The sequence below is a fragment of the Chionomys nivalis genome, chromosome 20 (assembly GCF_950005125.1).
Source record: "Chionomys nivalis chromosome 20, mChiNiv1.1, whole genome shotgun sequence".
Lineage (NCBI taxonomy): Eukaryota > Metazoa > Chordata > Mammalia > Rodentia > Cricetidae > Chionomys > Chionomys nivalis.
In genome coordinates, this window is record NC_080105.1 from 40,865,041 (window position 1) to 40,892,270 (window position 27,230).

The following is a 27,230-nucleotide window of genomic DNA, read 5'->3' on the forward strand; positions in this document are numbered from 1 at the left end:
TAAAAACACATCTTTAATATAAATTGCGAAGACTCAAACCCACATGCCAAGTCTACAGACCTTGGCAAGTTAGTCCCTACAAAATGATCTTTTATTTAATTTGCTAACATTTATATTTACTCACTTTAAAAAAAGATGCAATAGGCAGTAGTGAGGTCAGTAAAACATGACTATTCTCTAAAGCCCTGCAGTTATGCTGCCCAAGACAGCGGTTAACCATGACCTACAGGTGACATGTGCTAGTTAGACCTCACTTAAGCATAAAACAGGTATCAGACTGCAGGGCTGGGGATGTAGCTGTTGGTTCAGTGCTAGCCTAGCACACACACAAGGTCCTGAGTTAAATCCTTTTTTTTGTTTGGTTGGTTTTTGTTATTGATTTTCAAGACAGGGTTTCTCTGTAGTTTTTGGAGCCTGGCCTGGAACTAGTTCCTTTTTTTTTTTTTTTTTTTTTTTTTTTTTTTTTTTTTTTTTTTTTTTGGTTTTTCGAGACAGGGTTTCTCTGTAGCTTTGGTGCCTGTCCCGGAACTAGCTCTTGTAGACCAGGCTGGTCTCGAACTCCCAGAGATCCACCTGCCTCTGCCTCCCGAATGCTGGGATTAAAGGCATGCGCCACTGGAACTAGTTCTTATAGACTAGGTTGGCCTGGAACTCAGAGATCCGCCTGCCTCCCAAGTCATCGCCGGCTCTGAGTTAAATCTTTAACAATGGATGTAGTGATGCACAGCAGTAACCAACACTCTTAAGGTGAACAGGAAGTTCAAGGTCATTCTCAGCTGGATAGCCCAAGGCCAGCATGGGCTACACCAGGCCTTGTCTCCAAAACAAGGCTCATAGGCACACAAACATTATGACCTGACACCTAAAGAACCCCGTAAGTGCAAAGGAGATGCCTTGTATTAATTGCATGTGTGAGTAGTATTTTTAGATCTTATTTTTAATAATATATGTCACTAATTATTTTAAAATGTATTGTGTGTGCATGCCAGCTCATGTTCATCAATGTAAGAATGAGTACACAGCCTTCATTATGTGTGTGGAAGCGAGGACAAGACAACTGAGGAATCTGCTCTTGCTTCCCACCTTCTTTCTTGTTCCTGCCACTCTGTATACTTCACAGCAACTGCCTGGAGCTTCAGGGCAATCCTCCTGTCCCCACCTCTCGTCTTGATGTTGGAGTTAAGAGGATTATAGATGATAGCCAACCAGACACAACATCCAGCTCTTTGCAGGTTCCAGGGAGTAAACTTAAGCCCCGAGACTTGCACCGCACACATTTTTACCTGCTGAGCCATCCCCTCAGTCCAAATTTTACTTTTTAAAGCGATATAGCAACTATACCTCAAGCGGTACTCATCAGTCCAATTTTACCAAGTTTCACTTTTTAAAAATATAGAGTGTCACTGGTCTGAAGAGCAGTGGCCGCACCTCGAGTGGCATGACCCCGGCTGGAGTAGAAGTGCACAAGTTCTTCCTGGACTATCTCATGAGTAAGCTGGAGGACCCAGCTGCCAACTGGGTCTTCCCCATTCCGGCCATCAATGACATTTAGAAGTCTCCAGAGATTATCAGTGGGTAGATGACTTTCATCCTGTTGCTATACTTTGAGATTCATGAGATTTGCCTACAAGGTACAACCTGGAACCTGGCTTCTGATTTTATGTCCTGTAACAAATGAAGTTGATCAGCTTATCAACTAAAGAGGAACAGAGAGTACCCTCTCTAGCAAAGCAAGAGCCAGATCTGGAGGGGACAGTGTCCCAGCCACTTCTGCCAAGCCACAGATCAGCAGATAGTTTTGCTGAAAAACACAAAATGCTCTGTTTAATAACCTTGCCAACTTTGAAGAAAAGCCAAGAAATCCCACACCAACTCTCTGCTGCCTTATCAGCACTAGCAGCTGTCTTTAGAGCAGTCCAAAATATGCGACTAATTTAATAATCTTAAATGATATTTTTATATGCAGTCATCTGTAGTAATATGTATATTATCTATTGGGACTTGTGCAATAAAAATCAAAGGGAACAAAATTTTGTAACTTAAGTACTAAACTTTCTTGACTTTTTCCTTAATGACTGCAGTATATCCCTCAGTTAGCCACACGCCTTTGTTCCCCACATGATCTCCAGTGATGAAAATTATCAGTGTTCGCCAGTGCATAAACTCAGATTTGTAACTTAATGGGAATAAGTAGTTTGCACGCACACACACAAACATATATTTATATGAACACACATCCGTGATCTTTGTCTGTTTCTCTGTCTCCATCTCTTGCTGCGTCTGTCACTGTCTCCGGCTGGGGACACAGTATAGCTGACAGAATACTTGCCTTGCTTGCATGGTGCCCTGGGTTAAAATCCCAGCACCACAAACACACAAATTTTAATTACAAATATGGCTCACACTTGGAGTTCACATTATTATTTCTGCTATGGACCAGTGTTCTAGAAACAAAAATCTGGACAGAACTAGGAAGCAAACTTAGGGAGGGAGGGAAGGAGGGAATCAGAACTGCTATAAATAAAATGTTGTATTTTAAAAACCAGTGTACTCTTATTAACTAAGGAAGTTGGGTTAAAGTATTTAAAACATCTACAGCAGCTAGGCATAGTGGTGCATACCATTAATCTCAGCACTCTGGAGGCTGAAGCAGGCAGAGTTCTAGCTAGTCTACATAGAGAATTCTAGGAAACTAGGACCAAGTTAGACACGGCGGGGTGTGGGGGGCACACAGGAAATCCTTGGAAGAAATCTGGAAGAAAAATCCTGATTTGGACGGACATAGACCTAAATGATCATTTTGTTTTCCTCCTTCCCAGTTATAAAATTCTGCAATTTTACGCAATCTCAACACAACCAGAAGAATTACAGTTGAATCACCAGTAATCTTTTTTTGGGGGGTGGGGGGGATTCAAGACAGGGTTTCTCTGTGGCTTTGGAGCCTGTCCCGAAACTACCTCTGTAGACCAGGCTGGCCTAAACTCAGAGATCTGCTTGCCTCTGCCTCCCAAGTGCTGGGATTAAAGGCGTGCGCCAACAAGCCGCCCGGTTTAATCACAAAGAATCTTACAAAAATTCTTTTCTCAGCTCTTCCTAGCACCTGCAGAGGGTCTCAGAAAAGCTCATACTTGCCCCTATGACTGAATTTCACACTACTGAACTAGTGTTCAGAAAGGAGGAGAAAGACAGCTATACAGAGGATCCCTGACTTTCAGTGGAGTTATACCGGATAAGACATTTTTTAAGTTGCGAATGCATTTAATACATCCTTTCTACTGAACATAAATGCCTAGCAACCCAGTACACAATGCAGTACCAATGGTGCCCTTGTGATCTCATTAGGTATTGGGAACTAGGCATCATACAACACAGTGCTAAGTCTGGGAACACATCATAACCCCAAGTTCAGTTTTTACTGAATAACTATCGCTTCCACATCTTCAGGGAAACTGAAGAACCCTAACTGGTTACATACGCTGCACTGAGTACAAACCCAGGAAGATGCGCCACAGGCAAACTGAGCAAACTGAGGAGGCAGAGGCAGGTGACCTCTGAGTTTAGGGCAGCCCGTAATCTACAGAGTCCCAGAACAACCAGAGCTACACACAGCAGAAGCCCTGCTAAAAAAAAAAAAAAAAAAAAAAAAAAAAAAAAAAAAAAAAAAAAAACAGTAAGATGGAGACTGAAGAAACAGCTTCACTAGTAGCATGTGATGGGCATTCATGAAGCCTCAGATTTAATCTTGATGAGAGAAGGGAGGGAGGGGATAGAGAAGGAAAAGGAAGAAAGAAAGAAGAAAAAACACTTATAAGAAACATACGAGTTGAAGATTTCCTGGTCTAAGTAAAACAGCTGCTTCTCTCAGGTTCAATTCCTAACATCTGGGCAATAATAATCTACAGGGCTGCGGCTAAACTAGGTTTCTTGCGGGGAGGGAGGCTGTCAATGTTGTACATGTTGGGCTCAACTGCACAAGTGAGAAAGTAGAAGTTTTTTTTCCCCCAAGAGTAATAGTTGTTCTGGTTGTATTTGGTAAAAAATAACAACTATAAATATGCAAGTGAGGAAGGTAGGAGTCTTGGGAGGAGGAAAAGTGTGAAAACGAGAATAAGAAAAACTTCCCAAGTGAGAAGACAGGAAACAGGACACATTTTTATTTTACTTAGTAAGGGCAGGTGATTAACCTGGCCCTTTTATACAGACTTTAAGACAGCTCGAAGCTGTACAATTTACAAAAACTTAACAGTACACAAAGCCCACAGCTCTAAAGACTGGGCATTAGTGCTATCCCTAACTTTAACAAATAAAACCTGAACTGGAGAAGCACAACTAAGATCACAGCTGGAAGAGATCAAGAGTTCGAAACCACCAGGAAAGGACTCTAAGACAAAAGCGACCTATGTGGTACCAACAAAGGCACCCAGAACGAGCAGCTAACTTTCCCTCCTTTTGCAGCATCTGCGAGCTAACCCGTGTGGCAGAGAAACTAAATTTCACGTCCACTTTTCATTATTTTGGGCAATCAAAGCCACCAAACAGGATACCCAACTAAGAGTTGGGACGTTTCACAGGGCACAGATACTGATAAGGTAAAACTGAACATCTTCAGGCTCCACTGCCCAGTTCTTTCCACCCCAGAACCTGCCATCTTTCAGCCTATCTTTGCCTTCTCTGCTGGCCCGCGCCTCCCGAGTGTCCCTGGCACCAGCGCGCACCAAAAAACGGACCGAAGCGTTTCGATCTGGAAAATGCTTCTCGACTCCGCAGAAAACACTCAAGTTCAGCAGCATTAGAAAAGGCAGGGCAGACGCCAGTCGGGAGGGGACACCATGGTCCCCCCACTTCTACTTTACACACGCTCCGCTCGCCTGCTAACGTAAACTTAGGGTCAGGGGCCGCACAACCCGCTCGCCCACCGGGAATCTTCCCGCTTTCCAACCCAAAAGTTTGCCTTCTGGACCTCCGGCCTAAAAGACAAAGCTGGCTGGAAGCGAGCCCCTTTCGGGGTGCTCGGCTTGGCGAACCGCTCGGCGGCGGTGTGGCGTCCACGCGCGTCCCTTCGGAAGCCGCGTCTCCCGGGGGACTCGCCGCTTCGCCCGCCACCGCGGCTCCTACCTCAGCGCCCGCAGCCCGCGCCGCCTCCCGGCCTCCGCCTCGGCCGCACGCACACCCGCCCGGCAGCCCGGCCGCCCACCGCGGCTCCGCTTCCCGCCCCTCGTCCGCAGCCCCCGCCGCCGCGCGCACGCCCAGCGCCGACCTACCGAGGGGCGTCCAGCCACTGGCCGCCGAGCCGGCTCCGCCCTCCACTTCCTAGTCGGGCGGCTGGACGCTCGCTCCCGGCAACCACCGCGTCGCCGCTCCGAAAACGCACGTGCGTCACTGCGTGCCCCTCCCCGTGGCTCGATGAAAGGCGGAGCCTGCTGCGGCATGCCGAGTCTCCATGACGACCGGAGGCCGCTCGGAGGCTGCTGGCAACTTTACTCCAAGATCCACTGCTCTCAGAACGCGAAGACTCCTTTCTTGGCAGGAAGTCAGAGCTTAGGAACAAATCCTCCAACTGGCTCTGGAGTCTCATTCAACTGGCCACGTTATCAACATTTTCTTTGTGATTTTTTTGGGGGGAGGGGGTTGTTTTGGTTTTTTTGATATAAGGACTTACTCTGTTGCCCTGGTTGGTCTAGAACTTAAGTTATAGACTATTTTGACCTCAAAGTTACAGAGTTCCTCCTGCCTCAGCCTCCCGAGTCTAAGCGTTACAGACGTGTGCTCCACGCCAGGCTTTTTGACTTTACCTTAAATGCCACTCACCAGCACCTAAATTTTAGAGACTCTTACTCCACCAATTCTTTAACAAGTGAAAAACAGAAACAAACAAAACAGCCTAACAAAAGCAAACTCAGACATAGAACTCGGCTTCTGCGCTTCGAACACGGGCTCTTTCCATACCTGTGAATTGTCTTAGACAAAATTTTTGAATTCAGAGACAATATGAGATGGGGGTGGGGGTAGGAAAGAACAACATCTTTGGCCCAGCCTGCACCCTAGAACTATCCTTTCCCGTTCATACAGCCTTAGCTAGTGCTCACATATTCTGTAGCTGAAGTTTCCCTCGGCCTCAGTTGTCTCTACCAAGAGAGGATACTACTGACGAAGGAGCTAGCTTTTTTATAGCTATGTCTTTGTCAGGTCCAAAGGAAACTCCAATTCCCCAAACTCTAAAAGATAGTTCAAAGATCCAGAAATGAACTCAACCTGGACTATAGGAGGATTTCCGGGGATCAGACAAAAGCCAGCATTCCTCAGGAACTTTGTGAAGCTGGTTCCTGTCTAGCAAAACTTCATCCCCTTTGCCTCCAGCAAAAGTGACTTATGGCTCTCCAGTTAACACACCTAAGCTTAGCAGGCAGCCATCAGCACAAGGTCCACATTATCCTCCAGTTTCCCTCGGTCCCTACTCACAAACACTTTTATACATTTCAAAGCCCCCACACCAGTCTTCTGGCCCTCCCTGTCCACCAGTTACTCTTATTAGGAGTGGGGAGATTCGAGATAGGACTTCTCTGTGTAACCTTGGCTGTCCGCGAACTAATTCTATAGACCAAGCTGGCCTCAAACTCACGGGGATCCTCCTGCCTCTGCCTTCTGAATGCTGGGATTAAAGGCTTGTGCCACCCCTGCCTGTCTAATCCCCTTATAGCCCGGTCGTTCTCACTGGCCTGGTTCCTGCTCCTATCTTCTCACTATGTTCTCTGTTTTCCATCTCCGGTTATCTTCCGCCTTCTCACAGATAGGCCTGACCGTGTCCAGTCTGCCAGCCAAGCTCAATCTACTTTCTCTCTCTGCTCTGGGCTCTTCCAGATGCCTCTGGGTGTTCTCTCTCTCTCTCTCTCTCTCTCTCTCTCTCTCTCTCTCTCTCTCTCTCTCTCTCTCTCTCATATCTACAATAAAAACCTTCCCCTTGACTATATCGTGGGGCAGTCATGTCGGCAGCTTCTTTCCTGCAACCCCCCCCCCCCCGCATACATCTGGTGCCAAACACAAATACAGTATTAGGGTTTCCGTTGCTGTCTTGAAAAACCAAAGTAACTTGGGAAGGAAAGGGTGAAATAGCTTACACTTGCAGGTAACAGTCCATCTCTGAGAAAAGCCAGGACAGGAACCTGAATACAGGAGCTGAAGCAGAGAAGAGCTACTTCCTAGCGTGCCCCTCGTGCCCCTCGTGACTTGATCAGCATGCTTTCTTATAGAACCCAGCACCACGTGCCCAGCTCCAGGTGCCTACAGTTCTTACAAAACCCCGTTCCACCTGCCTACAGTTCCATCTTATGGAAGCATTTTCATAATTGAGGCTCCCTCCTCTCAGATGTCTTTAGCTTGTGCCAAGTTGACGTAAAACTATCCAGCACAACCTCAGGCTGCCCACTTATGTTACAGAGAATGGCATTCAGGTTACAAAGGATCTCAGCATAAAACAGACCAGAAACATTAGGGATGAAGGAACAAACTTGCAGCTGGGTATGAGGTAGCCGAGCAGACCCAATAAGAAACAGAGAGAAGCTCTGAGAGACAAGGTCAATTGTTGTGCGGGGCTGTGTCCCACCACCCGGCTAGCTTTACCTGAAATAATTACACGGAAACTGTATTCTTTTAAACACTGCTTGGCCCATTAATTCTAGCCTCTTATTGGCTAGCTCTTACATGTTGATCTAACCCATTTTTTAATATTCTGTGCAGCACCACGAGCTGGCTTACCAGGAAAGATCTTAACCTGCGTTTGTCTGGAGTGGGAGAATCATGGCAACTCACTGACTCGGCTTCTTTCTCCCAGCATTTTGTTCTGATTACTCCGCCTATCTTAATTCTACCCTATCAGAGGCCAAGCAGTTTCTTTATTAATTAACCAATGAAAACAACAGATAAAAAGATGACCCTCCTCCATCAGTTAATATCATCAGGCCGGCTGGCTAGCTTCCACCCCTCCTGGGGATTGCATGCTAGGTTCTTTTATATATACCTGCTTCTCATGAAGTTTTTTGTGACAGGCCAAATTGTTAATAAAAATGACATTTAAGAGGCTTCAGCCTACATGTTGGAAGAAACACCAGATGATCTGGTGCTACCATGGACAAGTGAAGAGTTGGCCGAACAGCTGAGGACAGCCAGGCCTCAGCCGTGAGAACAAGAAGCTTAGTATAAACAGCAGCACAGGCAACACCTGCAAGGTCCTAGGAATACAACGCAGCCAAGGGACCAGTAGCTCGCAAACAATCAAGATTAATAAATAACAAAGCTGGAGCCAGAGATGGGCAGAGAGGGCTTCCTCCACCCCGACTGAGCTGGATGCATATGAACAGCCCATGATCATCTCCCTGCTAGGGCTAGAATGTATGGCCCTCCAATCAGTGAGCCTGTGATAGCCCAGAGATCTCAATAGCAACTACCTCAGCGTTTCTCCAGTGTCTGCCTTGGCCCTCTATAAAAGCCCTTTGGCAAGGAGATTAAAGACTTTTGTCTCTCTGAGGAGCCCCTCCCACTCCCTGGAGTGTCTCACTTTTCCTTACTATCTTTTGATAAGGCTTTGCTTCTGATTTCCTTGCCCCCATGAGTACCTATATCTTTAGTCATCACTGGGGTGAAACACCTAATCTGGGGGCCACTGTCTCAGGACTATCTTTGGTGATCCAGAGTCTCTGGGTCCCTTGGTCTTTGGGTCAAGAACATCTGTTCTGAGAAGGGTCTCGTGACATTTTTAAAATAAACCTCAGCAGCCCTAGTACTACCATGTACATTCAAAGTAGACAATTATTAAGATTAAATAAGATAATGCCCGAAATTGTATTCAAAGACGTGGAAATAATATGAAAAATTATTATGGTGTGACCTTCTAGTTCACTCTGATACAGCTGTGATACCCTCAGGAAATATAACTTCATTAAAATAATCATTGATAGCAAGCAGAACTTTTATTTATTTTCTTTAGTATTTATTTATTATGTATACAATATTCTGCCTGTGTGTCTGCCTGCAGGCCAGAAGAGGGCACAAGACTTCATTACAGATGGTTGTGAGCCACCATGTGGTTGCTGGGAATTGAACTCAGGACCCTTGGAAGAGCAGGCAATGCTCTTAACCCCTGAGCCATCTCTCCAGCCCAAGAACTTGTAGAATGAATCTCTCTCTCTCTCTCTCTCTCTCTCTCTCTCTTCTCTCTCTCTTCTCTCTCTCTCTTCTCTCTCTCTCTCTCTTCTCTCTCTCTTCTCTCTCTCTCTTCTCTCTCTCTCTCTCTCTCTCTCTCTCTCTCTCTCTCTCTCTCTTCTCTCTCTCTCTCTCTCTCTCTCTCTCTCTCTGTTGTGTGTGCGAGAGAGAATTTATAGGATGACTTGCAGACTGCAGTCCAACACTGGCTAGTTGTAAATGGAAAGTCCAAGAATCTAGTAGGGGCTCCGTCTCACGAAGCTGGGCATCTCAGATGGTCTTCTGTGTGTGTGGGAATCGCGAAGATGGAGGCTTCAATGCCAGTGAAGGAAGAGATGATATGCTAACAAGGCGAGGACAAGCAGGTGCACAGTCCCTTCTTTCTATTGTCCTTCTATAAGCTTCCAGCCGGAGGTGTGGCCCAGATTAAAGGTGTGTCTTCCTGCCTCAAGATCTGAATCACAGGTGTGCCCTCCAGTTCTGGGTTATAGTTAATTCCAGATGTCATCAGGGTGACAACCAAGAGTAGCCACCTAGGTATCTTCTTGCCACTCTAGAGATCTGTCACCACTCCAAACTAAAGCAGCTAGACTGGAAACCTTTTTATGTCAGTTAACCTCTCTGCCTCACCAGCTCTCAAAAAACCTGAATGAAACTTCAGATCCGGCTTAACATCCTTCAGGACTCTGGCTGCCGCAGTGTTGTGGGAAATTTGTACGCTGTGTGAGGATGTGTCGCTTTGATGGACATAATAAAAAGCTGGATGACCAATAGCTAGGCAGGAGAGGATAGGCGGGATTTCCAGGGAGAGAAAGGAAGAGGAGAAGAAATCTAGGCACACAGGAGAAGCCAAGGAGACAGTGAAGAGTTCGGACATACAGTAATGAGTAGCGGTAACCGAGTCACATGGCAGAATGTGGATTAATAAAAGTAGGTTAAGGGGCTGGAGAGATGGCTCAGAGGTTAAGAGTACTGGCTCCTCTTCCAAAGGTCCTGAGTTCAGTTCCCAGCATCCACATGGTGGCTCACAGCCTTCTGTAATGAGATCCTGCAGTCAGACATGCAGACAGAACACTGTATACATAGTGAAGAAATAAATCATTAAAAAATAAATAAATAAATAAATAATAAAAGTAGGTTAATATAAGTATAATATAAATATAAGTATATAGTGAGAAGCCTAAGCTAATGGCCAAGACTAGTGAGAAGCCTAAGCTAATGGCCAAGACTTCATAATTAATAAGAAGTTTCTGCGTCGTTATTTGTGGGCTGACAGTCCCGATAAGAAAGTACAACTACACTGTGCGACTCCAAAATGAGAGTGATCTCCTGACTCCTGCTAAGGACGGGGTATGTGCCCTCCTCTACAGACCATGCTGCTTGCATGCCAACACCATCCTACCCTCAAATTAAGTACCTCAAGAGTGGCCCTTCCATTTTCCTGAGCAAAGCAGGGTTAATATTAGATGAGATGGAATAGTTATTTCTACTGGCAAGAAAGACTTGGCAGAAATTAAGGGTTCGGTATGTTCTGTGTCAACAGGTTCTGTGTCAACAGGTTCCGTAAGTACCCATTCCAGTTTTCAGGTTCTCATTCCTTCCCAGTTAATAGCATCAAAGCCAGCAGGTACTCTGAGAGAGTAAGACATTGATTTGTTATAGTTCAGCAATTCGCAGAATAATATTGAATTTACTTTTCAATGTTAATGGAGATAAAGATTCCTTCCAGGGCAGAAATACAGACATCCAGGTCATTTACACAGCATTTGAACTAGGAATTCAAAGGGCTGAGTTTGGGTCCCACCCCCTCGTCCAGCACAACAAAAAGAAACTGAATACTCTCAGCATACGTACTAGCTTGTCAGAGATGTTCTAAGGTATTAATGATATGGATACCCCGAACTGTGTCTCATACGTGTTTGGAGTATCTAATGGTGACATTTCCTATTTCTCTGTTTCTGGTGTAAGCTGTTAAGAACATAATGAACTTGACATACCTGTGTAACTTGAAAACCACTCTGTGTGAATTGGTCTAAAGCCATGCATGCAAGATAAGGAGTCAATCACAGGGCAGCTCTGAGCCAAGCCTCAGGCGGGCTCTGAAATGTCAGTGAATCAGCACTAAGCCCCGTGCACAGATAGCACAAAGCTGACGCTCACTGGAACAATACAAAAACTGGAACTTGGAGGTGGACCCCGGGATCCGGGATCTCATGCACAGCATCTCCAGTCTCCGCACTGACTCCCATCCCCAGCGGGTACTTGGAGACCAGCCACTGTTCGACTCTGGCTCCAGCATCCTGCACTGTTTCTGAGTTCACACGTGCTCGCCTGTGAGCACTAGCCACAGAACAATGCTCTCAAGAACCTTCTGGAACTTCCTACAATGCCATCCTCCCAGCCTGCCCACGGCTGAAGGACCTCACGGCATATGTGGGTCAAGTTCGCTCCCGAAGCTCCCTCACTATAGAGGATTCCCCAGCAGATGCCTGTAGCATTTCCTGTTTCCCCTTTGGTGAGATGTTGGTTCACAGCGGACTACTGTAATCTTTATGATAGCATGATATTGTAAGGACAGTTTGTATGACTAAACTGAGCATATTTGGAAGGCAAATCTCATGTGTTCATCCTAATTGCCTAGTACCTCACAGCCCACCGGCTCTGCTTGTCATGTAAGCCAATTTAATAATTCTCCTTTTAGACTATCTACTGCTTTGGGAACTGGAGAGATTGCTCAGCGGTTAAGAGCATGGGCTAGCTGGGTGGTGGTGGCGCATGCCTTTAATCCCAGCACTCGGAAGGCGGAGGTAGGCAGATCTCCAAAGCTATACTGAGAAACCCTGTCTCAGAAAAGAGTACTTACTGGCTGCCCTTCCAGAGGACTCAGGTTAGATTCCGAGTACCCACATGGTGGTTTACAACCATCTAGAACTCCTGACTCAGGGGATCTGACACTCTTCTTCTGGCCTCCATGGACCAGGCATGAAATACATGGATATATATATATAATATATATATGTATATGTATATATATGTATATACATATATGTATATATATATGTATATGTGTGTGTGTGCAGGCGAAACACCCATATGCATAAAAATAAATAAACCTTTTAAAGAAAGAATATATACTAATTCTGTTGGCTCTGTTACTCTGAGAACCCTAACACACTGCTTTAATCATATTTGCATGTTAAACTGCATACTGAGAAATCAAAGTGACTTCAGTAATCAAAGAGCCTTCGTTAAAGTCCTAATCTCACGACCCCTTATTCTCATTTCCAATGGTCTGCCACTAGATGGTGCTAGTTCACTAAAAGAATCAGTTTACCAAATGTTAAAAACCCAAATTAAGTATACTGCCAAGCAATTGCCGTAGATGAATGAATGAATAACTTAGTCTGGCGTGGTGGTGCACACCTTTAATCCCAGCACTTGGGGGGCAGAGGCAGGCAGATCTTTAAGTTCGAAGCCAACCTGATCTGTATAGTGAGTTCCAGAACAGTCAGAGCTACATAGTGAGACGCTGTCTCAAGATAAACAAACTAATCAATAAGCACATAGAATAAGTTGATGGATGAATAGTTTTTTCATTAATACAGTCTAAGGTCTGGTATATTTCTCAAAGCAATTTGATGCATAAAAATAACAGTACCTGTGAGTTGAGTGTGGGGCCTCATTCTAGTTATTCCAATACACCAGAAGCAGAAGCAGAAGATCCCCAAAAAGTGTGGGACCAGTGTGGGCTACATAGAAGACCTTATCTCAAGGAAACGAGAGAGAGAGAGGATGCTTGTAGATTTGACTCAGCTTCCTGTGATTAAAATGTACACTAAAATAAGGAGCTGTATATCTTGTTCTCAAGGGACATTTCAGAACTGATGTTGAATATTTTGGGGGGGGGGAAAGATAACCCTATTTTTCGAGACAGAGTTTCTCTGTGGCTTTGGAGCCTGTCCTGGAACTAGCTCTGTAGACCAGGCTGGTCTCGAACTCACAGAGATCCGTCTGCCTCTGCCTCCCGAGTGCTGGGATTAAAGGCGTGCGCCACCATCGCCCGACTGAGGTCATGATTTTAGATTATTGCTCTCTAGAATGAGACCTATCGTACTACATATATAACCATGGTTTTAATTTTTCCATATTCTGGTTTGGTTTTTGACATAGGGTCATGCTATGCAGGTCAGTTTGGCCTCGATCTTAGGATCCTTCTGCCTCTGTCTCCAAATGTTGGGATTCCAGGCACTAGCCATCATACCTAGGTGACTTTTTAAATTTAATGATGCTGGGAATTGAATCCAGGCCCTCAAGCATGTTAGTCAAACTGTACCGTTGAGTTACAATCCCCGTTATTTTCCATATTCAGATGCTTTGGCATCTGAGAAAGACCTCAGACCAGGTGTGGCTGGCTCCTCCCAACACTGGTCATCTTCCAGCTACCTTAAATGGTGAAGAAAACCTAGGTGAGGAGCCTTTCACGTGCAAATGAACCAGGCCAGGCTATGTCTCCAACCACCCTCTCTCCTGAATTCTCACCCTCTGCACAACTTCGAAGGACTCCCAAATCAGCCAGGCACCAAACAAAGAGGGGTCATCCCTGTGCCCCAGAGCTCGCCTATGACCCAGATAAGGCAATTCCAAACCTGCCAACCCAGCCTTGCCTGTTTGTTCCCATAGAAACCGCAATCAGATCTCTTGGCCATGCTTGTCTTTCATTTGACAAACCAAACCAAAACGAAACAAAAAACAAAAAACTAAAGTTCATTAATGGGGCTAGCTTGTGGCCAATAAGATCCAGGGAAGTGCCTGTCTTGTCCACACCCGTCCTGTCCCCAGTGCTGGGTTTACAGACCAGTGCCTCTGGGCCCGGCTCTCAGGTGGGTATTGGACTTTGAACTCGGGTCCTTATGATGTCAAGACAAGTACGTCACCAGCTGAGCCATCACCCCAACCCCAGCCCCTGTATTTCCAACGGCAGTTACTTTTCATCTACTGGGCCTGCCTTATTAAACAATAATGTCCATGTTTTAGAATACATCCCACACTGTACTGGTTACCTTCCTAACCATTCCCTTGCTCTCTTGCTTTTTAAAATTTCACTCAGGTTGATGCTGTGTGCATCTAGATGCTGTGCTCACCTTCAATGCCTGCTTTGCCAAGTTCCTTGTGCTAGGCTGTCTATGTGATACATGGCTTCCACATAAGCAGAAACCTGTCGGGGGTTACTGGGAAGGGCTTTGTTTCCTGATAGAGATACCACTCTTCCCTCATTTCAACCTGTTTGGAACACAGATGTGATGCTACAGATAAAACCATTGTCGTACAACCTGAAGAGACAAGCCACACATGAAACCAACCTTGGAAAGGTTAGTGAAATGAAGAGGCCTACAGAGCTTGGAGCATGGATGCTATTGTGGTGCTTCCTCTAGACCTCTGCCTGGGGAGGAAAAGAAGCCCCTTGTGGTCAAATAAGGGATTTGGTCAAATTAGGTCAGATTTGGGATTTAAAGCATATGCCACCGCATCTGGTTTAATAAAATGCTCTTTAAACAGGAAGTTACAAACTGGTAAATCCATCACTGTGAATAATGAATAAAAGAGGATAATAGTGGGCTGGAGAGCTGGCTTAGCGATTAAGAGCATGTGGTAGGCGTGGTGGTGGTGGTGCATGCCTTTAATTTCAGCACTTGGGAGGCAGAGGCAGGTGGATCGTTGTGAGTTCAAGGTCAGCCTAGTCTACAAAGTAAGTTCCAGGACAGGCTTCAAAGCTACAGAGAAACCCTGTCTCAAAAAACCGAAAAAAAAAAAAATAATAATAATAATTAAAAATTTTTAAAAAGCACATTGTAGGTAGACTTCTAGAGAACTCGAGTTTGATTCCCAGCACTCACATTAGGTGGCTTACAACTGCCTGTAACTCCAGCTCCAGGGTGTCCAGCACCTCTGTCCACTTGCATGCACATGCATCTATATGCGTAATTGATAGCAGAGATCCACCTCCCTCTGCCTCTGAGTTCTGAGATTAAATGTGTGCACCACCACTGCCCAGCTACAGAAAGTGCTGGTAACAGCTGAGCTGTCTCCTACCTACTTAACAGTTATTTGCAGATATCTTCAGAGTGGCAAAAACGAAACACTTAAGTTATGTGAATCACAACTTATATACAGTTAAGTTGTGTGAATCACAATTTACATAACAGTTCTCATACTGCAGACAAGGATCCCTTTTATTGTTTGACCTGCAGGCAACAGGAAGTGAACTGTCTACCAGACAGAGGATAGCTTGAGCATAGGAGACCTCAAAGCCCACCCGCACAGTGACATCCTTCCTCCAATAAGGCCACACCTCCTAATGGTGCCCCTTCCTTTAGGGTCATTTTCTCTCAATCCACCACAGTCACCTTCTATGCTTCGTTACCTTACATGGCTTGTAAAATTAAGAGACCTGGGCCAGGAAGATGGCTCAGCAGGCAAGGGAGTCTGTTGTCAAATGTCCCAACTCGTACCCACTGAGGAAGGAGAGAACTGACTCCCACATGTTGTCCTCTGGCTCCACGTGTGCATTGTGACACCCATACCCACAAAGATTTAAATACATACAAGTAAAAATAAATAGAAACGGTTAAAAAGGATTGAGACTTAGTTGGCAGAAACCTAGCGTCTGAGGATAGCCAAGCATATGCCCCGCTGCCATTCCTGTTGCAACAGAAAGAGCTCTCATTGTCCGCTTAGTTGCGGAAATACACAGTGGTGCTTGCTGGTCTCCTAACTCTGTGAGCTACTGATAGAAAACGCTTGAACTTTTGCTCCCATTGGTCTCATTATAAACATACTGAGTCTCAGATATGTGCCCCAACAGGTTTATGGAAGTTGTGGGTGCCACTGTAGCTGTGTAATTTAATTAGACATTGCATAACCTGATGCAGTGTGAAAGTGTGCTGTTGATTCTTTCGATAGATTTAATCAGGACAAATGTCTTTTTAAAATTACTGTCGAGGGCTAGGGGTGTAGTTAGCTGAATGACAGGCAACTTGCTTACTATGTGTGTGGCCCTGTGATCTCCACAAATTATATATATATGTAAACAAATTGCTATTGAATTAGGTATGAGTGTGGCAACAATTTGCTTTAGGAAAAAGAGTATGCTAAAAATCTGGGAAATCTGAAAGCATTCTTGATTGCTAACTTCCCTTCCCCCTACTCCTATGTGATCCTTCTTACCTCTTTCACCAGTTAAAACAGTTCCTAAATTTTAGTTTCTCTATTCCATAGATCCCCTCAACTTTGAAATACTCAATAGCTGATATTTTCTTTTCTTTCTTTCTTCTTCTTTTTTCTTTTTTGTTTTCTTGTTTTTGTTTTTCAAGACAAGGTTTCTCTGTGTAGCTTTGGAGCCTGTCCTGGAACTCACCAGATTGGTCTCAAACTCACAAAGATCCACCTGCCCCTGCCTTCCGAGTGCTGGGATTAAAGGTGTGCGCCACCACCGCCAGGCCAATAATTGATATTTTCATGGAACGGAGGAGATGGTTCTGTGAGTAAAGTATTTGCTTTGCAAACATGAAGACCTGAGTTTTTATTCCTAGCACCCACTTATTCCTAGCTGGGCATAGGGATGCACGTCTATCACCCCAGTGTTGGGGGCCAGAGATAGGCAGAACTCCAGGCCTCACTGGCCAGCCATTATATGCAAAACAATGAGCTGCAGGTTCAGGGAGTGAGAGACCCTGTCTCAAAATAGAAAGTGGGGGATGATAGAGGAAGACACCTAACATCAACATCTGGCCTCCACAAATGATCAGGGGTGTGAGTATGTACAGACACATACACACCCCAAACACAACAAAACCTTCATATTTGTTATTCTTCCTCAGCTCTGCTCTTCAATGCTTTTTAGTTGCTAAAGAGAGAATTACCTGTTTAGCTGCCTAAATCAGAAAGTGGGTACTCCCAATGCTGTGCTGGCAAAGGTGTAGCCAGCACTGATGTAAGGCATTGCTAATTTCCGTGCTGTCAATACCTCCCTCATGACCTAATTCATACTACGGATCCAGCAGTCTTCCTGGATGAGGAACTGGCGACTGCTGTGTCCATATCTTCCCCTTTGTACTCTGTGGGATTTCTGGAAAACAAGTACAGCAGATGGAGGTCTCCTCAATAGAGTGGGCCAGAGAACAATAATCAAAAATGTTTGGAGGGTTTTTAACCTTTGCTTCCATTGAGACTTACCTAATTGCGATCAATTATATTTTACTTTGTTGCAATTTACTTAATTACAAGTCTACATAATTGTTAATAAAGGTTACGTTTTTACAACCAGCTTGCAAAATTGTTGAAAGTTTGGGAATCAGCTCTCACAAGCCAGAGCTGAGGCTGCGCCAGTAGCCGGCTGGGATTCTTCATCCCACTTCTCCACCACCAAATTCTGTCAATGCTACTTTCAAAGTCTCTCTTGAGTGTGTCTGTCCGTTCTCGTCCCACAGAAGGCACACCGGTTGCCCCTGTAAAGTGGGATCCTGCCCAGGGCATCGAGGCTGGCCACTGGGAAGCCAGCTGCAAGGAATGTGTTTTTGCCTAATGCTATGATTCAAATGCAATAAATCTGTCCTGCTCTTGGTAGCTACACACGCTATTGAGTAGAGAGTTCTCATGGAGCTCCAGGTCCGAAATACGTGCGGCTTGCCCTAATCTCAACATTCTCTACAGAAAAGGACTTGTGGACAGAATCCAGGTGACATCACTGTTGCCCATAGTGACGTCACAGTTCATTCTTGCTCTTTATGCCCACTCCAGATATTTGGACACATGTACTAGTTATTTAAGCGCCATGGCAAAAAGAGTAATTTTGCTGTCTTAAAAATCCTCTTTGCAAGATCAGAGAGATGGCTGAGTTTAAAGCACTAGATGCTCATGCAGAGGACCTGAGTTCTATTCTCAGTACCCACAACAGGTTTTTATTTTATTTTTTGTTTTATTTTATTTATTTATTTATTTATTTGGATTTTTGAGACAGGGTTTCTCTGTAGCTTTTTTGGTTCCTGTCCTGGAACTAGCTCTTCTAGACCAGGCTGGCCTCGAACTCACAGAGATCTGCCTGCCTCTGCCTCCCGAGTGCTGAGATTAAAGGCGTGCGCCACCAACGCCCGGCTATTTTTTTATTTTTTGAGACAGACTCTCTCTCCATAGCTTAGGCTGCCCTGAAACCCACTGTGTAGACCAGACTGGCCCTGAACTCACAGAGATCTGCCTGCCTCTGCCCCTGAGTGCAGGGATTAAAGGTGTGTGCCAACATGCCCAGCACCACATCAGGTGTCTTCTAGCCACCTTTAACTCCTGTCTTCTGGCCTCTGTGAGCACCTGTATGCACACACGACATACATGTGCGTGTGTGCACGCACACACACACAAAATAAAAATAAATCTTTTTAAAAGCTCTCTTTTTACGGATGTGGTAGTGCTGGTAATCCCAGCACTCAGAAGGTAGACACAAACTGATCTGTATGAGCCGGAAGTCACCGTGTTCAACATAAGCTGAGTCTATATAAAGAAGCCCCGTTTTTTGTTTTTGTTTTTTGAAAACAAACCTTCTTTGCTGCCCTGTTTTGTCTCTTCCTCCCTCCCTCTGGCCATCAGCCACCTTGTTAATTCACCTAAGGAAGAAGGTCCTAAATAACCTCTGTGCCCATTAGGTAAAAATTCCCTTTTCCTCTTCCACCCAGCCCAGACAACTACTCAGAATTTCTGTAGCCTAGGTAGGGTATAGCTTAACTGTGTAGGGGTAGCAACCCCATGTAGTGTGTGAAAAAATTGGCATGAGTAAAAAGTTTCTGTGTGTACAAAGATCCACAATTAACTCAAAACCAAGGTTGGGATGAGCCTGAGAGATTTTGGGCAGGGCTTGGTGGAAATGCCTGACTCCACTGTAGCCTTTGTTCTGAGCTTCACGGGGACACTTGAAACCTGTACCCGCTGTCTGGCTCTGTCAGCCAACAATACCCGATACACCGTGACTCATTCTAGTTTAGTGCACACTATAAGCGACAGTTGTCATTCTACTCTAATAGAAATGTACTGGTCAGAAGCTGGTGAGGATGGCTCAGCAGGTGAAGAAACTTGTCCCCAAAGTCTGACAACGTGAATTTGATCTCTAGGATTCATCCAGTGGAAAAGGGAGAACTGAACCCTCTAGTTGCCCTATAATCTCCACACCACTGTTATACATGCATGCTCATAGACACACACACACACACACACACAGAGAGAGAGAGAGAGAGAGAGAGAGAGAGAATAATACATTTAAAGAAATACAATGCTTTAATTTAGAGCTGAAGAGATGGCTTAGCAGTTAAGAGCACTTGCTGCTCTTCCAGAGGACCTGGGTTCAATTTCTGGCCTCACAACCTTCTGTAACTCCACCCTCCTTTGGTCTCAATGGGCACCAGGTAGACATAAAGTGCACAGACATATGCAGTCAAAACACTCACACACATAAATTTAAAGAAAAATAAAAAACCTTAAAAAATCTTAAAAGAAATGTTTTAATTACACAAGACAAAGAGTTTTAGTATTTTCCTACTACCATTCTTCAGCATATAATTATCAAATTGCTGTATCTTTGTATTGTATTGTGTTGGAGTGTTTGCTTTTCAAAATTGCTGTCTGAGGGCTGGAGAAATGGCTCAGTAATTAGAAACACATGCCTCTTTTCCAGAGGACCTGAGCTTGGTTTCTAGCACCAACTGTAGAAGTGAGAACTAATGTTTGGGTGCTCTGCTTCTCTGATCTTTCAGCATTAACCTCTATATCTGACTGAGTTTTTATTATTAAGACCATTAGAATTAGTGCTACATTTGATACTCCTTCAGTTCTTTTGGGTATATGCCAAGAAGTGGAATGCTGGGACACGTAGTCCTTCCACCACTTAGTGTGTGTGTGTGTGTGTGTGTTTGTGTGTGTTACTATGGAATTAAACCTTGGGGCTCACACAGTCTAGGCAAGTGCTTTACCATAGAAACACACCTCCAGCCAACTATGTTTCATTTTTTTAAGGCACCCTGTCAGGTGGGTGTTGTGACATCCAGCCTTCAGGAGGCAGAAGCAGGTCTTTGTGAGTTCAAGATTAACTTCATCTATACAGCAAGTTCCAGGCCAGGGCAACCCTCTATCAAAGACACTCCCACACACACAGACACACAGAATCACACCAAAGCATCAAAATGTCTCCACAGTAGACATACACCATGTTAGAACAATCCTTTTTTTAAAAAAATTACCTCATGTGTGTGGGTATTCTGTATGCACAGATATCTGTGCACCACTGCTATGCCTGCTGTCCTTAAAGGCCAGAAGACAGCATGGAATCCGCTGAAGTGTAACTAAGGAGGTCGTGAGTCACCACGTGGGTTCTGGGAATTGAACCTGAGTCCTCTGCAAGAGGACACATCTAACAACCCAACCTGATTTTCAGGACCCACGTGGTAGAAGGAATCAGCTCCTTCAAGGCATCCTCTTCCCACTCTTGAGCACACACGTGTGTACACACAAGTACTTGTAATAAATTGTTTTAAAGAACTCAAGAACTCTCTTACCATGATGATGAGAAACTTTTTTTCTTTTCTTTTTCAGTTTCTTTTCAATATAGGGTTTCTCTGTGTAACAGCCCTAAAGTGTCCTGGAACTAGCTCTTGTAGACCAGGCTGGCCTCAAACTCACAGAGATCCACCTGCCTCTGCCTCCCAAGTGCTGGGATTAAAGGTGTGCACCACCACCACCCATTTGAGAAACTCTTAATAAAATAGCAGTATGGTAATGGCTGGTTTTGGTTCTCAACTTGACTTCATCTGGATTAACTAAAAGCCCAACATGGAAGGCACACCTGTGAGGGATATTTACTTAATTTGAAGTGGGAGGATCCATTTCTAACCTGAATCTTTAAAGTAGGAAGAAACATACCTTTAATCTAGATCTTTCGAGCTGGGTAAACCCACTTTTAATCTGAGCCATGCTTTCTGCTGAGGTCTCTAAATGGACATGGAAGAGGGAAACTTTTGTTCTTTGCCTGCTTGCTCATGCCTGCCTAGGAAGTCTGCTCCTTTACTGGCATTAGAGCTCTCTCTTTGGGATTCCAGTGAATACTGAGTTGAGACATACACACCCAGCCTCATTGACTGAACTACTCCTGGATTCTTGGACTTTCTGTTCATAGCCAACCTTTGTTGGCTTATCTGGACCACAGCCTGTAACTCATTCTAACCCCTTTCTATGTATATAGTCATTCTATAAATTCTGTTACTCTAAAGAACGTTATTACAAGCGCTTTTCTAAATGATCCCTAAAAGACAAAAGCTTCCAGAAGCTGATTCAGCACTGTGTATCTCCATCACTCGGCCTCGCACACAGACCATGGTCACTAAATATTAAACAATGAATATACATGTTTAGAAGTGCTGCCTTTTTAAATAGCAGTGGTGGTGCACACCTTTAAACCCAGCACTAAGGAGGCTGTGGCAGATGGATCTCCGAGTTTGAAGCCAGCCTGATCTATAGAGTGAGTTCCAGGACAGCCAGGGATTATACAAGAAATGTTGTGTCAGTCCCCCCCCAACATATACATACACATACACACACACATATGGAGAACTGTAATGCCTTGTGATTCACCTGTCCCCAGTGAATCCTTTTATTCCAGAAGTAATCACGAATCACACATTGTATCTAAGCACGGGGAAGAATAAAGAAATCCCTGCACGATTAAGATGACATCACAACATCAAAAAGATCCAGAGAGCAAAGAGCAGCCACGACCTCTGGAAAGTCAATGACAATACTTTGGAAGAACACCAGAGAGCCTGATTTGGTTGTGGGGAAGAGTGCAGTCTGGAGAGAGGTCAGGTTTATAGGACAATCGAGATACTAGAGGCAGGGAGGCAGCATCTGAGAAACTGGGCTAGGAATGGCAGAGGGCATCTTCCCCCCAGAGGGTGGTGGCTGACTCCAGGAACCACCCTTCTGGTCCAACTGGAAAGCGGAGTGTGTGGAAAGGAAGATGAGGCTGGGAGGGCAGGTTATAGCCAGTCCTCAAGTTTGGGGTTGTACACCCGAGGAACCACGCAGACCCCCGCGTGCTGTCCAAATGAAAAACAAAGGTTTTAAAATATCCACTGTTAGGGCAGAGAGGGTAGCTCACTGGTAGTGTATGATGTGCTTGGCACGCTCAAATCTTTAATTTCCAGCACCTAAATCTGTAAATAAATAAAACTACCCCTTCAATTACCATCTTTTAGCCCAAAACATTTATCCCCACTCTACTTCTTTGCTACTGGCTCTATCCCCTCAATAAAAACATGCAGTTTTTTTTTCTTTCATCTTCAGTACTTTCTTACACATGCCCTAGCAGTTCCATTGTTATTATCAGAGCTAAGAGTTCATAGGTACACAATGTTTTGTTGTTTTCTAAGTATTTGTCTTGTGTAGTGTGTAACGTATATGTATATGCGTATGATGTGTATCCAAGGGGAAACCAAAACTGAATAGTGGTGCACATGAAAGAACTGTCTGGGTTTGAATATTCCTTAAATTGTGATGTATTTCATAAAGTCAAAAATAGAAGCCAATAATAAAGCTGTCCGTGTAACCCTGGTAAGAAAAACTCTGTTTAAGTATAAACAAAGTCAGCCTGAGCTATCCGGGACCACTTGAATGCAATCCACTTGGTGGTCAGAAGTTTTCCCTGCGCGGATGCCCCCTCCCCACCTCAGAATCTGAACCAAGGCTAGACCCTGGCAACTTCTTCTCCAACAGGTGTTGGTATCTGTTCTCTCAGTGTGAGAATGCTTAGAAAACAAACCGATAGCAAGTAAGTTCATAATAAATTTTATAAGGCAATGCAGTGACTTTCAAATTTTTGGAACAGTTCTCATAAAAAAATAAAATGACAGAAACCACAGAAACATTGAAATGATCGACTGAACCGTGAGTGCTCAAGGAAGGACTCTGAAGTGGCTCAGCCTACCCCTCCTGTAAGCACAATCATCTAGAGGCTTTCTCACAGATTTAACAGTCTACTGACTTTGATGCACTTCATTTTCATAAAAACAATGCTAACCATTCTAAATCATTTAAAACAGAGCAAAGAATAAAATGAGAAAACGAGAGGTCACATCCTCAGGGCAGCTTTATAATACACGGAACAAAAATGGCAGGTTCAAACACACACACATATATTCTGTATACTTGCATATTTATAGATGGAGACTTACCATCATATAAACTAACAAGCTAGGCCAGGAAGGGCCAGGCATGCCTATAATTCCAACACTCATGAGGTCATAGCTAGAGGATCTTAAGTCTGAAGCCACCCTGGGCTGCATAGAGACACTGTCTCAAAAAAAAAAAAAAAATAGCCAGCTATATTCATTCGTCGGGTGCATTAACTTCACTGTACTTCATATTTGTTTATACCTGGAATGAGGTTGAAGCAAGAAAAACAGAACCTAGCGCAGGGATAAAAAATTAAAAATATTAATTACTGTGAAATAGTATCAAATGAAAACCAACCCCAGATTAACAAAACAAATTTCCAATTAGATAAATAAGTTTTTTTTTAAACTAAAAATTTACACTATCAGAAGATCCTGATCCTGATCAAAATCAACATAGAACTCTGGAGCAGGAAGTAAACTTGATCCGTCAGTTCTTGAGGTCTACTGGTCTGACCGCAGCCATACAAGTCCCTGGCCCTCAGCGGAGTGTGACCAGCTCTTCTGAAGAGGTAGGATGAATGGCGACCGTGTTGTCAAAGTCGGCCTTGGTGGCCCCCATTTTCACTGCCACGGCGAAGCCCTGAAGCATTTCATCACAGCCAATCCCCTGCATGTGGATCCCAACCACCTGTGAGAACACAGAGTTACGAACGTCAGGTTTTTATTAGTTCTGTATTCGTGAGAGAAACTTATAGCCCAGGGGCAGAAGACTTGGCTGGAAAGCCTGAGCTGCTGCAACATCTAGCACCAGCAGCACCAGCAGCAAAACATCTAAAATTCTGCCATTTCCAATCCAAAGTCAGTGCAGGTATACCCACGAGGCCCTGTACAGCCCTGCTTCAGTGGCTCCCTCCAGCGCACACCAGGCATCTCCTCCTGTCCCATGTACTTCTCTTTGAACCTGATGTCTCTCTGTTTGATGAACTTCTTTTTCCCTCCTTATTTTGCCGACAGGATCTTGTTGTTTAGCCTAGGCTGGCCTCAAACTCCTGATCCTCCTGCCTCAGCCTCCTGAGTGCCATGATCATGGTCTACAGCACGATGTCTGGCTTTCCTCTCTCCTTCCTAAGAGCTAAGGGCATTCACTAACCAGACAGCTACAGACCTGTCTCTTCCCAGTCACTAATCAGATAGCTACAGACCCATCCCTTCTGGACCCAGTCAATTCTGTCCCCTGCTCTCTAAACACCAGTAGCTCTGTCGTGTTCTGAGGCAGTTACAAGATTATCTACTTTTGGAAGGAACTACACAATTACAAGTCAATCCGTTTCTGCTGCAAGAGCAGCAAGAACGTCTGAATTTCACTTATAAAGGAACATGGGAGCCCAGGCGCCGGAGTGAGACTCTGGTCAAACACGAAGAGAGCAGGAATACTGCTGACTTAACTGATGTGGCAATCGCAGGCCACTGAGGACTATTCCGGGCAGTGAGCTGTGTTTTGCTACCACAACCCCCCATCCTCTTCTGGTGTGAGGTGCTGCACTGAAAAACCAAGACTGTCTTGTGGCTTTTGCTGCTGACGCCCATCAAATCACACACAGAGCTTATAATTATTAAGAACAGGTAATTTTTTAAAATAAATGTTTATTTATGTTTAGTTCGCTGTGGGATGGGGGGGCAGAGACAGAGCATGGCAGGCCCAGTTGTGAGAGAGTAGCCAGGTCACTTGTGCTACTGGATGTTGATGGAGGGCAGAGGAGAAACCCCTGAACAGTCAGTTCTCTGTCGCCATCCTGTGGGGTCAGGGGGTCAACCTGAGGTCATCAAGCCTTCGAGCAAGCACCTCTATCTGCTGGGTCAGCTCCTAACATAACATAACATCACAGCTAGGACCTGGCAGTATGTGGCTTTAGATTTTACAACTTGGGAGGCTGTCGCACAAAGGTCAGGGAGTACGAACCAGGCTGTGTGGTAAGAACCAGGCTGTGTGGTAAGAGCCAGGCTGTGTGGTAAGAGCCGGGCTCAAAAACCCAAGAGAAAGAAACACTGCGTGTGAGCCGTATCCTTTACCAAGCTCCTCAAGATTTAATTCAATTAGAACAAACAGCTTGAGAAGTGGAGGACCCAAAACTAAACCTATTTCCTAAATTTTAGAATAAGACCCACTCAAATACAGATCAAAGCCATACTGAGAAACCACACGACACTCACTGAAGTGGAGACAGTGAAAAGGACAGTGGTGAGGGTGTGGAAGAAGTGGGGACATTTACTGGGGGACACACAGAGAAAACCCTGCACAACACCAGAACCCATCTGGCAGATCCCCAGAAAGCTAAACCGAGAGACAGTAACCTTCAAATAAATGGCTGATTAAATTTCTGCTTTATTGTTTTATTACGTTAAGTTTTAAACTGTCTTATATTAAAACACATTTACCACTCTATTCTTTAACGATTTATTTCATTTTTATTTCTGTTTATGTGTGTGGAATTCTGTACACATGTGTGGGGTGCACTCAGAGGCCAGAAAAGGGTTCCAGATCCCCGCAGAGCTATAGTTACAGGTGGCTGAAGTCGGTGCTAGGACCGAAGCCAGTTCTCTGCAAGAGCAGCCAGGGCTTCTCCCCATTGGGTCATTTTTCCAGGCCCCCTTCACCAATATCTCTGAGTTTCCTGTCTGTTCTGGATTAGTGGCTAGTGACAAGTTTTTATTTTTCCTCCTGATTTTTATCTTTAAGACAGCCATTCTTTTTTGCAATACTCCTTTTTAAAAAAAAACAGAATCTTGTTTCTAATATAAAGAGCCCCAAAACACATAGAAGAGAGCATTTTCCCCAGTACCTTTTCCTCTTTGTTAGCACAAACCATTTTCATCACACATTTTGTCTTCCTTGTGGTGACAGCATGATACATCGGGGTAAAGGCGGTGGAGTAGATTTTCACATTCTCTTTCCCGTATTTATGAATAGCTTCATCTACAATGCACATTCAAAAGGCACCAATCAAAAATTAAATTCTTCCACAGAGATATGAGAGGGTACTGTCCAGAAATACATCTGAACCAACAAACAAGAAGGAAGTAGCCAACTGTACCAAAATAAGGGGCAGTCTACAGACTAAGTGTCCATGTCACATCGTACACACAATGGCTGAGGAATGTGTCTCTGATGAAGAGACCAAACTCTCACAATGAACTGTGCTGGACTGAACTCTGGACTGTGGGTGGGAGACCGTGTTCTAAATGATATCTGAGGTAGATGGCTAAATATGCATGACGTCTGAAGTTTAAATGATACTTTATTAATTGAAGTTTTCCCATCTCAAAATTATGTTTATGCCCTTGTGTGAGTCCTAAGAAAAACTGTTGATTTCATTTTTGTCTACTGATGTAATTTGTTGCTGGATCGTTTGATTTGTCTTGCTGAAATTATTTATTGGTAATATATTTTAATTTTTATATGAGTACAATATTTTATTGCTATTGATAGATATGCTAATAAAATGCAGCCCTAAAGGTGCCATAATTTATTCTACATATGCTCTATTTTTACTAAATTACATCTCCTTATAACTTCCTATGTGGCAGAAATTTGATTATTCTAAAATGAAAAAATCTTCCTGTGTAGTAATTTTTGAATCTACCATACAAAAAGTTGTATGTCAGAAATGTTAAGAAAGTCTATGTAATTTCCAGTAGAAATGTAATAGTTTCCCTACAGCCTTTTCATTAATTCCCACCTGTATGTTTACAATTTCCAATTATGTCACATAACCATAAAATACACTTGAAGAGATTAAATTTAATAAAGCTTTCCTAACTCTCTGGTCTAGA

At 44.3% G+C, this 27,230-nt stretch overlaps 2 protein-coding genes across 5 annotated transcripts in view; both read right to left on the reverse strand.

Annotated features, from left to right (window-relative positions):
* Gtf2e2 (general transcription factor IIE subunit 2) overlaps positions 1-7,200 on the reverse strand; it is a 50,850-nt gene extending 43,650 nt beyond the window's left edge. The window contains exon 1 of one of the 4 annotated variants that reach the window (XM_057753110.1): positions 7,116-7,191. In XM_057753110.1, the coding sequence (XP_057609093.1) occupies positions 7,116-7,135 (20 nt within the window). In that variant the 5' untranslated portion in view covers positions 7,136-7,191. Of the gene's footprint in view, positions 1-5,115; positions 5,234-5,261; positions 5,330-7,115 lie in introns of those variants that run through there. The other 3 variants (XM_057753112.1, XM_057753111.1, XM_057753113.1) reach the window with 3 other exon arrangements.
* A 15,854-nt stretch (positions 7,201-23,054) lies between these two features.
* The window catches only part of Gsr (glutathione-disulfide reductase), a 32,933-nt gene continuing 28,757 nt past the window's right edge, over positions 23,055-27,230 (reverse strand). Inside the window, exons 12-13 of the mRNA XM_057752920.1 lie at positions 26,240-26,373; positions 23,055-24,087 (exon numbers count right to left, since the gene is read on the reverse strand). Of these exons, the coding sequence (XP_057608903.1) occupies positions 23,938-24,087; positions 26,240-26,373 (284 nt within the window). The 3' untranslated portion in view covers positions 23,055-23,937. The remainder of the gene's footprint in view (positions 24,088-26,239; positions 26,374-27,230) is intronic.